Source organism: Amblyomma maculatum, chromosome 3 (genome assembly GCF_055883805.1).
Source record: "Amblyomma maculatum isolate TAMU_Amacu chromosome 3, ASM5588380v1, whole genome shotgun sequence".
Classification (NCBI taxonomy): Eukaryota; Metazoa; Arthropoda; class Arachnida; order Ixodida; family Ixodidae; genus Amblyomma; species Amblyomma maculatum.
In genome coordinates this window covers 29,377,090-29,392,714 of record NC_139346.1, presented here as the reverse complement: position 1 = coordinate 29,392,714, position 15,625 = coordinate 29,377,090, and the positions used below count along the sequence as shown (strand labels likewise).

Below are 15,625 nucleotides of genomic sequence, written 5' to 3'. Positions count from 1 at the left end.
GGGTGTGTCTGGAAGGTTAGATTTAAATGATGGTTCATCAGAAGTGCAGATATTTGCTTAGGCAACCAGCAGGAAATTGTCTGTAAGCGTATAATTTGGAACACAAAATTATCAAAGACTTAGTAGTGCTCAATATTTGTGTTTCAAACTTACGTTAAAAATTTATACAAGATATATTCAAATTCGTTATCAGTCGTGATAAGCTTGGCTTTCAAAAACAAACGAAACTCATAAGATCGGAAAATTCATTCCAAGCTATAAATTATTATGCGGAAATAAAAGCTGCATCCCGTTTACCCTGCAAATTAACAAACACAATGTGAAGTCTTTATGCTAACCCCCCTCCCCCCCCCCCCAAAAAAAAAGAGCAATCTCAATGCATGCAAAGCTTACTGAGGCTCACCTTTCCCACAGAATCGCCAGTTTTGCTAACGTGAGACAAAGTACTCGCACCTCGGAGAAACTGCCTGAATGCGAGTGCGAATATTATGATATTATGAACGGGCGATTTTGAGATAGTTCATATAAGCAAATGAGCACGAAGCAAATTAATCAGTGCCGAAAAAAAAACTGCTTTGCTTGCGTACATCACCTCGAATCGAACATAGGTGCCGCACATAATAAAGTAAGTATAAACGCTCCATATACTTCGCTGCTCAGTTTTTATGATCTTGGCGTGCGCGGTCACCATAGCACATCTGTAACTGCGCACCTCGTGCTCATTTTGAAACCCCTTTCTATATTGGGTATTCCCTCAAGCCTAGGCTTTTTGTTCTCTATATCCTAGTAAACATGTAGGGCCCTGATATTAACCTCAGCTCGATTATACAGGTCGTTCGGCAGGAAAACCACCCACGTGATAATAGTTGTCGGCTTTGTACCTCAGAAAGAATCGGGGGTTGCGTAAAACAATTGTATCATGGCAATATGTGGTTCTAGCTGTTGTTGATCTATTGGTCTGCGATACGTGATGACGAGTAATGTAGAAATGTAGATATTTTATTAAATGTTGAATTAAGGAAATGAAAAATGAAAAAGTAGGAAAAAGGGAGGTTCAAACAAGTGAGATGCTCACAAGGAAAGCCAATACTTGATGATGCTGATTATAACATTTTAAAATGTTGAAGAGACAGTTCAGTTCAGTTCAGGCGTTCAGTCGTGTCCGACTCTTCGTGACCCTATGGACCATGTCACGCCGCCACCCAAGATAGACAGGTCACGGCAGAGAGTTCTGACAAAATGTGATTCACTGGAGAAGGTAATGGCAACCCACTCCAGTATTTCCTGCCAAGAAAACCCTATGGCCAGTTGAAGAGAGAAGTTAATTGAAATAAGTCAACAAATAAACATGGGAACAAGGGGATTCAAAGGGGTCAAAATGTTCATAAGTAAAAGCGAATGGTGGTTTACGCTAGTTATAATATATATAGCTTTAAATAATTGAAAAAAGAACATTTGAGCGTCATGTCCCCTCTCTCTGCTTCGTCTCGTGTTACCGCTGTTTTTAGCGACAGATCATGCACCAACCAGCCCCAATTTCCACCCTGTTCAAAAGGAGATTCAAAGGTGTTAAAATGTTTATAACGAAAACATATGATGATATAAAGTTCAGTGACTTTATTGGTCAATCGAAACGATTGAAAAAAGTAAAAAAAAAATGCGTTCAAAGGTGTCAGAATGCTAAGTCGTTTTTGCTCACGCTATGAGTCGGTGTGCATCGTCAAAACGTGCTGCGTCATTGTTATGCCTCAACTGTGTTCTAGATACTTGAAATTTAAGGCGTGGCAACGTAGTTTCATGCGAATGGGACGCTTCGTCGTATTGACGCCGGCAACATTTCAAAACGCTTGCAGCATCGTCCGGCGTTCGAGGAAGCGCCAATGAAAGAAGCAGCACGGACGCCGGGACCGAGGTTTCGGCGGGGTCTGCTGCACATAGACCGCTTGATTGAAAAACTTCATTGCCACCACTTCGTTTCGTTTCGATGAAGGCGAAACGAAGTGGCGTCCGTGTGCTGTGCGATGTCAGCGCACGTTAAAGATCCCCAGGTGGTCGAAATTACTCCGTAGCCCTCCACTACGGCTCCCCTTTCTCTCTTTTCACTTTCACTTCCACCTTCCTCCCTTCCCTTACGGCGCGGTTCAGGTGTCCACAGAGCAAGTGTGACAGATACTGCGCCTTTCCCTTCCTGTGAACCAACCAACCAACCAACCGCCAGAAACGCCGATCACTTCATGCTGGTCTGGGAGACATGGGCCGCCACATTAAAAGCTGCCTGGTAGGCCTTGGTCAATAGCAGCCTCCTCTGCCAGCTGGACGATGTTTCGCTATATAGCTTAGGGTCTCGAAGTGCTCTCTGCTATGCTCGGGGACAACGTTCTATGACAATGAAGACAAAGCTACAGGGGCGGGGCTTCCCTGTATTACTGCAGCATGTAGTTCCGAGTTCCCGGAGCCAATGCGTGTTCAGCTTAACAGTTTTCTTGGCTCCCACTAAGCAGCAACATGTTCCTTTAGGCTGCTGATGGCTTATGAAGATAAAGTCGCGAGTAATCAAAGGCGCGTACGACGAACGTTGTCAAAAACAGACCTGCGTTACGGACTTGTTAACAACGCGAGCAGAAATGGGCGGAGAAAAGCGGCAGACGCGTCCCACCCAGCCCCGCGTACGCTGCTTGCACCTTGCTAGATTATAGACAGGCCGCGCAGCTATTTACATGGGCGCTACGTAATAAACTCACGCTGTACTGGTTAGTACTGTAGTATACGCCTGATACAATATTAAGGTTAATAGTTCCGTAATGGTATAGCATTCCAGAGCATCACCTGCGGAATTTCTGGAGGCACTATATTCTTCCGCGGAGGGAGCTGGGGCGTTTCGGCTCCGTAGCTTCCACCAGATTGTCATGGAAAGTTCTTCCCGCGTTTAGCTATTATTTTCCCAACCCGGGAGATTTTGGGCATTTCCATATTATCTAGTCATGGGTTCCTCTCGCTCCGCAATGACCGCATCTATCATGTTGTCTCCTCTTAGGGTACGTAAGGTACGCAAACACTGGATTCAAATGCGTATTAGTTTGCAAGCGCCTCCGTGCAGCAGCTTCTTTGTTCTTAAATTTTGGATCTACCGTGGGTACCAGCGAACGCGGCAATCAATAACGGTTGATTATTTCCTTATAATTTAGCAACCGCTCCTCATTACCCCAGTCGTCGAGAGGTCCCAAGGCTGCCCGAAAAAAGATTGCTCAGTTAGCTCACGAGCGGCCTCGTTGCCAGGGATTGCAGTGTGCGTGGGTGTCGTTTATTTGAATCTTCCTGTTCAGGGGATGTTGGCTAAGCATCTGTCTCCTGTGGCGAGATTATGTCATTTTTAAAATTTTGAATGACAGTCTAACTATTGCTTCTGATGAATTCTGCTTTGGTTCCTGGCAAGCTGAAGCAATATCCACTTCCTCCGCAGCCTCTATATTGCGTCTACGGAAAGCTGCAGTGGAGACTGGCACTTCTCGGTCGTTTACGACCGATCCACTGTCGCCCAAAATTGTCCTCCGGCCACATCTCCATAGGTTAGCTCATTATCTTCCATTGTTACGGAACCTTGTTCGAAGACCCCAGTTCTCTTCCCTCCCATTTTTTATTAACTCCGGACGGATATGTTTATGGAGTGAGGGCCCTACTGGGGCGTTCCTGATCTCACTGTATGTCCACTGTCTTTCTCAACGCTTTCTTTGGGTTTATTTCTAGGATTCCAAGAATTATCCTGACCGTATTCATCGAAATGAATCTCTATATGAGAGTCTTTAACCGTCTCAGCTAACTCTATCCAAATATTCCGTACGCCGAAAGAAAGCAGTCGCTCCGTTCAGGTAGACATGGTAGCCCTATGCTCTGTTTATGCATTTACATATGAGGACGTCTATCCTCTCCCTCGCTTTAATATTCACGTATGGTGTCACTTAGACTGTTCAGATAATCACATATCTCTTTACTATAGTCATGAACTTTCTCAATTTCAGGCTCTGTACTTGACTGCTGTGCACCTAATAAGCCCTGTCTGTATCGTGTGATACTCGAGCTTCTTTATGACCTCTCACTTTTACTCATTGCCCTGGAGGATCAATCCTAATATTTACACGGAGCAACCTTGTCTTTGCTTAGCGCTGATCGCGACAGCCTTCCCCCCCATTGTGGCGAGGAAACCAAAACTCTTTCGTTGCGGCGCTGGGCGTGCCTTATTCGCTGCCGCTCTGTGAACTTAAAGTGCACTAAATAAATGTGTACAGCTCACTGAGACAAAAGAAAGTAAAATTTCGTAGATATATGCCAACATCAATCTGTGACGTAAGCAAGTTGCTGTAGCGGTGCTGTCGCCAGGCTGAGCCAACTGTGGTGAAAAGAAGACTTAGCGCCGATACGAATACATGAAACAAAAATATTTAAAGCAGGTTTCTTATTTGACCGTGCGCCTATTATGTGGACTCTCGTTGCGGACTAGCTATTAACATCGTGCCACACATTGTGACATTATGAAACCTCATCACAGACGCGGAGCATACTTTAAAATCGCGAAAAGTTTGAGGATGTAAGTAGGGAGCACGGCTCATAGAAAGACATACAAGGAAAAATTACCAAAACAATTTCTCGGTTTAGAAGGGCCTCAATAAACAAGGCAGATGGTTAGAAGTTAGCTGATGTTTCACAGAAAAAGTGACAGCACATGCTACGCCATTTTCAAGCGATTCAATTTTTAAGGTTTTGTGGGCTTTACTTCTCAAAGCATCTCAGCCTATGAGAGCCGCCGTAGTGAAGGAATCTGAAAATTTCGATCGCCTGAGGTTCTTTTACGTGCATTGATATCGCGCAGCACTCGGTCACTTTTCGCCTCCATCGAAAAACGGGCGCCGCGGCCGAGACAGTAATGGAGTACCCTAACCACTGTATTACCATAGTGGGGCTCAGTTTTTCATGTGCCTCAAGAGATGGGATTGTAAAGACCGATATACACCTTAAAATTGACTGTTCGCTGAGTGCTTTTCACAGTAGCGACAGCTTCTCGCGCTCTCCGACATGCTACGTTCCCAACTAGGCTATCATCATCATCATCATCATCATCATCATCATCAGCCTGATTATACCCACTGCAGGGCGAAGGCCCCTCCCATATTTCTCCACTTAACCCGGTTCTGTGCTAGCTGCATCCACTTGACCCCTGCGAACTTCTTAATCTCATCCGCCCACCTAACTTTCTGCCGCCCCCTGCTACGCTTTCCTTCCCTTGGAATCCAGTTTGTTACCCTCAGCGACCACCGGTTATCCTCTCTTCGCACTACATGTCCTGCCCATGTCCATTTCTTCTTCTTAATTTCTACTAGAATGTCGGTAACTTGAGTTATTTCTCTGACCCACTCTACACGCTTACTATCTCTTAATGTTACCCCTACCATTTTTCGTTCCATAGCCCTCTGGGTTGTTCTCAACTTAAGTAGAACTCTCTTGGTTAGCCTTCACGTTTCAGACCCATAGGTGAGTACAGGCAAGATGCAACTGTTGTATACTTTCCTCTTGAGCGATACCGGTAGGCTGCTAGTCATAATCTGCGTTCAGTTCAGGCGCTCAGTCGTGTCCAACTCTTCGTGACCCTATGGACCATGTCACGCCATGCTTTCCGGTCTCTCACTATCTTCTTAACATCACATAGCTTCATCTGCAATGCCTCGAGAATGCCATCTAACCATCGCGTTCGCTGCCTACCCCTTCTCCGGCGACCCTCAACCTTTCCCAACATAAAATATTTCTCCAGCGACTCCTCTCTTCTCATCAGATGACCAAAGTAGCTGAGCTTTAACTTTAGAATTTGACCCTCCAATGAGCAGTAAGGGTTTACCGTCGTTAATATCGACTGATTTGATCTTCTGGCAGTCCAAGGAACTCTTAAGAGTCTTCGCCAGCACCACAATTCAAACGCGTCAATTCTTCGGCGGTCAGCCTTTTTCACAGTCCAAATCTCGCATCCATACATCACAACTGGAAAGACCATAGCACGGGTTATACGGATCTTGGTTGGCAGACTAATGTCTCTGCTCTTTACTAGGCGGTCAAGGCTAACCATTGCTCTCTTTCCCAGAAGCAGGCGTCTCCTAATTTCATGGCTGCAGTCTCCTTCCGAGGTAATCTTGGCGCCCAAGAACAGAAAATCTGTCACAGCTTCCATTACTTGTCCATTGATGCTCCAGGACTTGATAGGGCAAGACGCCATGATCTTCGTCTTTTTAATGTTCAGTTTAAGCCCAAACTTCTCACTCTCTTCTTGTACGCGCGTGAGAAGTCTCTTGAGTTCCACTTCACTTTCTGCCATTAAAGTGGTATCATCCGCATCATCATAATCTGCGAGTGCTTGCCAAATGCGCTCCATCCCAATCGTATTCTTCTTGTAATTTCCTTTTCGTGGTCCGGATCTGCGGTTACTACCTGTCCTAAGTAGACATATTCGCCTACTACCTCCAGTATTTCGCTACCTAATGTAAACTGCTGTTCCTTCCTGAGGCTGTTGAACATTACCTTAGTCTTCTGCATATTAATTTTCAAGCCTACCTTTCTACTTTTGCTGTCTAGGTCATCAATAATTATTTGCAGTTCATCCCCCGAGTTGCTTAGCAAGGCAATGTCATCAGCAAATCGCAGATTACTGAGGTATTCTCCATCTGCCCTTATCCCTAACTGCTCCCATTCCAAGTCTCTGAATACTTCCTCTAAACAAGCTGTGAATAGTACTGGGGAGATTGTGTCTCCTTGCCTAACACCTTTCTTTATGGGAATTTTGTTACTTTCTTTATGCAGAACTATGGTTGCTGTGCAGCCACTATATATATCTTCCAGCACTTTCACGTACGGCTCGTCTACCACCTGATTTCGCAATGCCTGCATCACCGCCGTGGTTTCAACTGAGTCAAATGCTTTTTCGTAATCAATCATTGCTATGTATAAGGCTGGTTATATTTCGAGCATTTTTCTATCACCTGATTGATGGTATGGATATGATCGATAGGAGAGTACCGTTTCCAAAACCCTGCTTGTTCCTTTGCTTGATTGCAGTCTAAGGTTGTCCTGGTTCTATTAGCGATTACCTTAGTAAATACCTTATACGTAACAAACAATAAGCTGATTGGTCTGTAATTTTTAAGGTCCTTAGAGTCCCCTTTCTTGTGAATGAGAATAATGTTTGCATTCTTCCATGGTTCCGGTACCGTCGATGACACCAGGCACTGCGTGTACAGGGTGGCCAGTTTTTCTAGCACGATATCCCCCCCGTCCTTCAGCAAATCTGTAGTTATCTGATCCTTTCCAGCTGATTTCCCCCTTTTCATAGTTTCTAGTGCTTTCTTGACCTCGTCCTTCGTCACTGGTGGAACGTCTGACTGTTTTTCCCTACCGCCAATTTCATTACGGTCCTGACTACTTTGGCTACTGTAGAGATCTCTATAGAACTCCTCGGCTACTTTGACTATCTTTTCCATATTAGTGATAACGTTGCCCGCTTTGTCCCTTATCGCATACATCTCGTTTTTGCCTATGCCCAATTTCTTCTTTACCGCTTTAAGGCTTCCCCCGTTCTTTACAGCATGCTCAATTTTCTCCGTTTTATACTTCCTTATATCGGCCACCTTGCTCTTATTGATTCTTTGATATCTCGGCCAATTCGATCTAGTCTGTTGGATTGGAAGCTTTCATACTCTGGCGTTTCTTAATGAAATCTTTCGTCTCCTTAGACAGCTTGCCGGTATCCTCTCTAACTATCCTACCGCCTACTTCTACCGCGCACTCAGTAATGATATCTCTGAAATTATTGTTCCTTGCCTCTAGGGTAATGTCGCCATCCTCAGTTAGAGCTGAAAACCTATTCTGTAGCGAGATCCTGAACTCTTCTGCCCTCCCCCTCACCGCTAATTCGTTGATGGGTTTCTTTCTTACTAATCTGTTACGTTCCATCTTTAGATTTAGGCTAATTCGGGACCTCACCATCCTGTGGTCACTGCATCGCACTTTCCCGATTACCTCTACATCTTGCATAATGGCGGGGGTTGTACACATTATGAAGCCGATTTCATTTTTAGTCTCTCCGTTAGGACTTTTCCATGTCCATTTCCGGTTCTTCCGTTTGCTGAATAAGGTATTCATGATTCGTAAGTTATTGCGCTCTGCAAACTCAACTAGTAACTCCCCCCTGCTATTCCTAGAACCAATGCCACAGTCACCTACTGCCTTGTCTCCTGCCTGTTTTTTCCCTACCTTGGCATTGAAGTCGCCCATTAGTACAGTGTACTGCGTCTTTACTTTTCGCATTGCCGATTCTACATCTTCATAGAAGCTTTCAACTGCCTGGTCATCATAACTACATGTAGGTGTATAGGACTGTACAACCTTCAGTTTATACCGCTTATTAAGCCTAATTACGATACCCGCAACCCTCTCATTAATACTATAGAATTCATCTATATTGCCCGCTATATAGTTCTTGACAAGGAAACCTACTCCTAGTTGTCGCCTCTCTGGTAAGCCTCGATAACACAGTACATGCCCATCCTTCAGTACAGTATATGCCTCATTCGGCCTCCTAACCTCACTAAGCCCTATGACATCCTATTGCATGCCCTCTACTTCCTCTAACAGCACTGCTAAGCTAGCTTCACTATCTAGGGTTCTAGCATTAAACGTTGCCAGGGTCAGTTTCCAATGGCGGCCTGTCCAGCGGAACCAGGCTTTCTAGCACCCCCTGCTGCGTCACAGTTCTGACCGCCGCCGTGATCAGTTGTTCCGCAGCCGCTGGTGACTGAGGGCCGGGGTTTTATGGAGCTTATCATAGGAGGTTGCGGCCAATTACTGCACCAGGGTGGCCAACTCCTGTTCTGGTGAGGGAGTGCGTTGCCGGAGGTGTTCACCGGCATCAGGTCGCACTCCAAACCTGTTTATGCAATTCCATCAACACGCGGATTTCTTTTTTCATCCGGTGGAGAATTGCGCGGCACAGGGATTGGAACCCCGGTCCTCTTGCATGCGAGGCGGATGTTCTACCGCTACGCCACCGCTGCTTTTTTTTTCTTTATTTCCTGACCGAGGACGTACAGAAAAAAAGACACATGTGACATCAATAACATGACAAAATAAAAGATCAAGCATTGACCTAAAGCTTCAGCCTTCCTTAGCTGAAGTTGTCGCATTAAAAATCCCTCATATGTGACAACCCTTCAAAACTAACTAACCATTCTGGCTCTAGTTTTAAAGCTTTCTGTTCGTCCACATATGCCCGTATGCTCTCTCTAAAGAGCTGTCTCGCTGAACGTTCATCGACATCACCGTGCTCTACAGCCATTCTGATTTTTCATATGCTGTGGAGAGCCAGTAGCATCAAAAGATCCAACGGTGTATCATTGTTCGTTCCTACTGGCAAGAATCGGATACCATGTGGGCTTATGGGTAGTTCCTTTTTAAGCGTCCTCTGGAGCACGTCCCATAAAAATACGGCATCCCAGCATTCGAGAAACACGTGTTCAATCGTCTCCTCTTTCCTGCATATTATGCAGTGGACACCCCAGGGTACAAAAAGCCCTTTCTGTTCCTTCCATTTCTTTACCTCCAATATTCCAGTGTGCAGCTTAAAAAAGAACGTTTTCACCCCTGCCGGCACCATCATCCTCTTCACTCTTTTAAGAATATTTTTGCCCCCTGTGGACGAGTACACAGCTCTGTACAACGGTTCTGGAAGCACCACATCGCACAAGTCTTTATACAGTTTTTTCCGGTTTACACTCCACAAATAGCCTAAAGTAAACCGCACCATCAAGAACCTGTACGCTAAGACCACTTCCCTTAGATACCCGTGGACACCTCCTGACATGCGGTCAGAAGAAACGACAATTCCCGGGAGAATTTGACCCAGGCGTAACTGACAGACCGTACGAAGAAATGGATTTTTCACATTCCTCAAAAACATGAAACGATTGATTAACTGGCGCAGAAACAGATGTGCCAAACCAAGCCCGCCGTCCTTCACCCGGCGGAAGGTTGTCCGACTTGTCCGTTCCCACGAAGACCCCCACACAAAGACGGCAAAGATACGATGCATCTTTTGGACATTAGCTCTTGAACAATATAACACTTGAAGCACATACCAAACTTTTGTCACTAAAAACAAATTACAAATCGTGGCCTTAGCAAACACCGACCACTGCCATTCATTCCATTTGTCCACTCTATCCTTCAATTCACCGACTTGGTTTTTCCAGTATGGGTCACTGTCCCGATACGATTCAAGAGGGGCACCAAGGTAGCTGACAGGGTTGGTAACGAATTTCATGTTAGCAAAAATGCCTGGGGTCGCTGGCCAGTCACCGTGCCAGAAGCCCAGGCAATTGCCCCAGTTAACAGCACTGCCGCTTACAGCGCAAAAATCTTTTACAGTTTTCACAACTTCTACGATGCTTTCGTAGTCTACACAAAACATTGCGACATCATCGGCATAAGCCAAAAGCTTCACTTCTGCTTGATGCAGCTTGAAGCCCCGCATTTTCTCATGCTTGATAATGCTTAAACATAAAAGTTCAAGATAGATACAAAAGAGAAGAGGTGAAAGAGGGCAACCTTGACGAACTGAGCGTTGGACAGCAATACTGTCACCGACAGATTTGTTCACAATTAGCCTAGTTGTACAAGCACTGTAAGCCATAGCCACTCCTTCTCTGATGACGCATCCGACCTTGACATAGTCTAATATACACAAAAGCAAGTCGTGGGGCACTCTATCAAAAGCCTTTTCAAGATCTATTTGGAGCATTGCTACTCCAAGTCCACCAGCATCGCAACATTCAAGAATGGCCCTCGCGATGTGAATGTTCGTAAAAATGAACCTGTCTTTAATACCGCACGTTTGGTGGTCTCCAACAATATCTTTAATAACTGTTTGCAGTCTTTTAGCTAGTATTTTCATAAAAATTTTATAGTCGACATTGGTTAAACTAATCGGCCGGTAAGAGGTAACACTGCGTAATTGACCTCGGTCCTCCGTTTTGGGAATTAGCACAGTATGAGAAGATGCAAAGGACGGCGGCAGCACATTAAGCTCATATGCTTCATTATACACTTTTTCCAGTACCGGCAAGAGAAAATCCTGGAAAGCTTTATAAAATGCGGCGCTAAGTCCATCAGGCCCAGGCGATTTGCCGGGGTTCAAATTCCCAACAGCGCATTTCACTTCGTCCTCCGTGATGGGGGTCTCTAGCACACTTGTCTTTTCGTCGATTTGTGGCATTAAAGGTAAATAAACTCTCTTGAAACTCTCGATATCAACTGCACGCCGTGCGAACTGCTGACGATAATGCTCGAAGAAAGCTTGCTGGATTTCTTTCTTTTCGTTGGTAATGGTCCCTTGGTATTCAATTTTATCTATCGGATTCCTTCGAGCGTGCCACTTTTCTGTGCCTAACGCCCTTTTTGTCGGACCTTCCCCGCTTATCAGCCGCTCGGCTCTAGCTCTGACAAGGGCACCGCGATATCGGTCAGCGTCGAGTAGTTCAAACTTGCCCTTAAGGACTCGTATGTCGTCTATGAACAAACCGGGGTTATTGCTTTCCACATCGATTAGACGCTGTAGATTCACGTGAAGGGACCTTCCTTCGGCCCTTTCTTGTCTGGCTATAGCGCTGGATCTTTCCAATGCTGTCATTTTGACATTCTGTTTAAAAACCTCCATTTAGCCCCTAACTTTGTTACGCCTTTGTCATTCATATTTGCTATATGCCTTTCAACGTCGGCTTGGAAACTGTCATCAGATAATAATTTTGAGTTTAACTTCCACATTTGCCAGTCAAATCCTTGACTTTTAGTTTTGTTCTCAGCGATAGTGACGGTGACCAAGTAGTGATCGCTGAACGATACTGGCTTAACGTGGTATTCGTGGCATACAGGCACCAGATCAAGAGATATGTACATCCTATCGAGTTGAGCGTGGCTAGAAGCCTGGAAATGAGTGAACTGAGCAGTTCGTCCACCCTCCAGACATCCAGCCCCATCAACAAGGTTAAACTCATTTACCAATTCTGCGAGAACACAGATGCTGGCATCACTATGCGGCCTTCTACTCGTTTTATCTGATGCGGAGAGTACACAATTGAAGTCTCCCATTTTCACAGTTAGCCTTTCAGAGTTGCAATACTGACGAATACCTTCAAAGAAATCGCGCCTTTCGCCAACGCTGTTCGGTGCATAAACACAAATGATGCGCCATTCGTATGAATACAGCACGAGATCGCAAACAACGAAGCGGCCATACGCACAAGTCGTGACCGCTTGAATTTTGACACCAAGGCACTGACGCACAAAGAGCACACAACCAGCCGCTGCTCCAACTGCATGACTTACAACGGCATTGTATCTTGAAGTAAAAAGGCTAACCATTCTCCCGGTTTCTTCTTCACCATCAACTTTAGTTTCCTGAATCGCGATGACGTCTAGCTCCAGCTCGCTAACCAGACGAAACAGTTGATTTTGCTTGCGCCTTGCTGCGAGCCCTCGAACATTAATAGTCGCGAATCTAACGGCTTTGTCTAGACAAATCATTGCTGATGAACGAATACCCGGGAGCATGGTCATACCTTTAGTGATGTTTGTGGCCGAGCACCCCTCCATGGTGGCAGGTGTTAAGTCTGAGGTGGGAGCGGTGCAGCCACCCCTCTTTTCTCTAACAAGTTCGGCCTAGGCCGAAAGGACGCCCGCCGTACCGCCGCGGAAGTCTTTGTCGGCGGTCCTTCGACATCTGCGTTCTCGTGACCTGGTGTTCGGTCCTCCGTGTCGTCGTGTGTCCGCTTCGCTACCGCTGCCGAGTTCGCTGCCTCAGATTCGACCATGCTGTCTGTCTCGTGAATACTGTGTTGTGACTGACCTCCGTGTCCCCAGTTGAGTTGCTGCTGCTGGCCACCTTAGCGGCCGCGACGCCGACGGAAAACGCTTGCAAATTCTTGACACCCTGCTCCTTGACCTCGTCCGCGTTTGGGGAGGGGGGAGTGACCGTTGTTTCTGCTGAGCTGGTTGGTGCCTGTCTCCTTAGCTGCTTCTTCCGCATCCGCCTCGTCCATGAGGTGTTCCGACATGTCGTCGTTCCTCACGGGTCCTGCGAAGTTTGCATACGTCTTTACACACTGCGGTTCGTCGTGGCCGAAACGACGACAACGAGCGCAGCGCGGAACCTGGCACTCCTTCCGGATGTGACCCGTCGTCTTGCAGCGAAGGCACAGGGGAGCCCTGCCCGGAACGACGACGAGCGCTGGCTCACCGGCAACTCGCAGCTGGTGTGTGATGTCGTCAATTTTCACCCCTGTCTTCAGCTTTAGGCACACGGTGCGCGTAGTTGACCCTTTGTCGGTGACGCCTTGTGCGCGCCACCTTTCCCTTGCGATGTCAGACACCGTCCCATACGGCAACAGTGCGGCTCGCACGTCTTCGTCAGGAACGCCATGCAACAGCCAGTGAATCTTTAACCGGACGCCCTGGTCGTTGGGGTCGACGATTACACAGCGATGGTCCTTCACTTTCACATCACTGACAGCGAGCAGCTTACGTGTGGCCTCGGCGTCTTTAAACGTCACTGCCCAAACGTGGTTCATTTGGTACGCCCCCAGGGCGACCACCTCTGGGAGCAATCCAAGACGAACCAACGCGTCCCTGAAGTCTTCAACTCGGTACGGTCGAGCCTTCACATTGCCATGCATGAAAACAGTATTAAGCACAATGCGCCCGGTTGGCAAACTTGGCAGAATCACCTGATACTCGTCAGCCGAAGCGTCAAAAAACCTGTCTCCGCGGCCGGCCTGGGCCGCAAACGCCGCTCCGCCGGAGCTCATGCTTCTGCGTCCGTACACGCCGGTGGCCGGAAGTAGAAGTGCTACGCCACCGCTGCTTGATGGCGTAGCGGTAGGCTATATTCCCTTTTATAAACTGTCATTAAAATCATACAAGCATTTTAGTAGAAGTCAATTAAAGAATCACTTAAGCTGAACGCAGCAGCAGACGACGAAAAGGCTCCATCTGCTTGCAAAAGTGTCCGCGGGCGCTGGCGTCGTGCGTGCACAAATAGCGTCTCCTATTCCGCCCTCTGTTACAGCTGGCCATTCTCTCTCTTTCCTTTTTCATGCAGTTTCAGAAGTTCTTTTCGAACTTAGTTCTGCAGGCTGCACACCTTTCACGACTGTTATTATTAAACTAATTCACTGCACATGATAGCACATCAGGCTGCAAGAAAAGCTTGCGGGATTCGGAAAGACACGCAGCGGATAAAGAGCAGCCTGGCTGCGGTGTGTACGGCTTCACTGCATATATATGCAGCGGCGTTTTAAAAATATTTTCTCCACAGAATGACTTAATGTAATTTATCACATATTTCTTCAAAACTCTCGCCAACGTTCAACGCCTGTCCACTCCTTCTGGTGCTCTGTGAAACATGAAAATGTAGCGCTATATATGTGTGGTTTACAAGTGTTTCTATTAGCCGCTGTCCCATCTGACCCCCCGCGCCCCCCAAAGGTTTCGCGGTGTAGCGTAAGAAGTCTAATAATGCAGCGGAGACGCCCGAAAAGAAAGAAGATCGGCTTGCCAAACGGTGATGCCAGATTTCCGAGCGTAATAGACGGCGCATAACAGCCGAAATGGGGCCTACGGAAGAGTTCAGTCAACGGGAACCAACAGAAAAGGATGCGAGGTCACGTCGTATGACTGATCACGCCATTCGTGCCTTCCGAATGTGCATCTGCGACCCAGACTTTGAAGCAGACTTTGCAAACAATACGTTTGAACATGTGCAGTGTGTGGGAGAGAGTGTGGCACCATATGGACTTGACATCAGTGATTAATCCAACGTATGAGATTTTGCGTTTGGAGACTCTACCAAATCTAAATACTGTATAGACAGAATTGGGACCGCTGAATGCTACTTCGCATACTACCGGGCAGTATTCGTCTCTGCCAAGACAGATGGATAAAAGCTTTGTATACCCTAAGTCTCTCATTGCTAAGCATCCATGACTACAGCAAGCTTAGCCTAGGAAATTTTCTTTTCGCTATGTATATCCTGGCACAGCCGAGATAAGCCACTTCCATTTTTAAAGATACTGTGCGTCTAAAATAGCGTTTTATGTTCATGGCTGCTCTCAATCCAAAAAAGACCTGACAGATGCACCGCGAAATTAAAAAAAAAAAACTGTTTTGAAAACTTTCGCTTCTATGTATTCCTAGGGCATTAAGCTAAATTTTCACCCAAGGCCGCTGCGGCGCCACGAGCCCCACATGCCATGAATAGAGCTGCTCATGGCGTTATCGTTTACATACCTACCCATGGAGGGTATTCGTGTTACCAGATGATGTCACAACATGGCCACCCTGCTCGTGTGATATATATATGGCCCTGTTACGGGATGACGTTACGTTTTAACTGAGGAAGGTATGCTGGAAGGTATGCCGTCGCTCCTGTTGCGTGTCGTTCTGATTGCCCCTTGGCGTTTGCATGCATTTTGTCTCTCCCTTATTATTGCGACGTATTATCTCACAGAAACGTGCCATTTTTATGAAACTTGATAGTCACCTG

General features: G+C 46.5%; 1 protein-coding gene across 1 annotated transcript; it reads right to left on the bottom strand.

Moving 5' to 3' along the window:
• Window positions 1-57: 57 nt before the first annotated feature.
• LOC146194422 (uncharacterized) lies at window positions 58-13,889 on the bottom strand. Its single transcript, XM_084596553.1, has 2 exons — window positions 13,058-13,889; window positions 58-80 (listed from the first exon to the last, which is right to left on the bottom strand). The coding sequence occupies exons 1-2, from the start codon at window positions 13,887-13,889 to the stop codon at window positions 58-60; spliced, it is 855 nt and encodes a 284-aa protein (XP_084452679.1).
• Window positions 13,890-15,625: the final 1,736 nt, after the last annotated feature.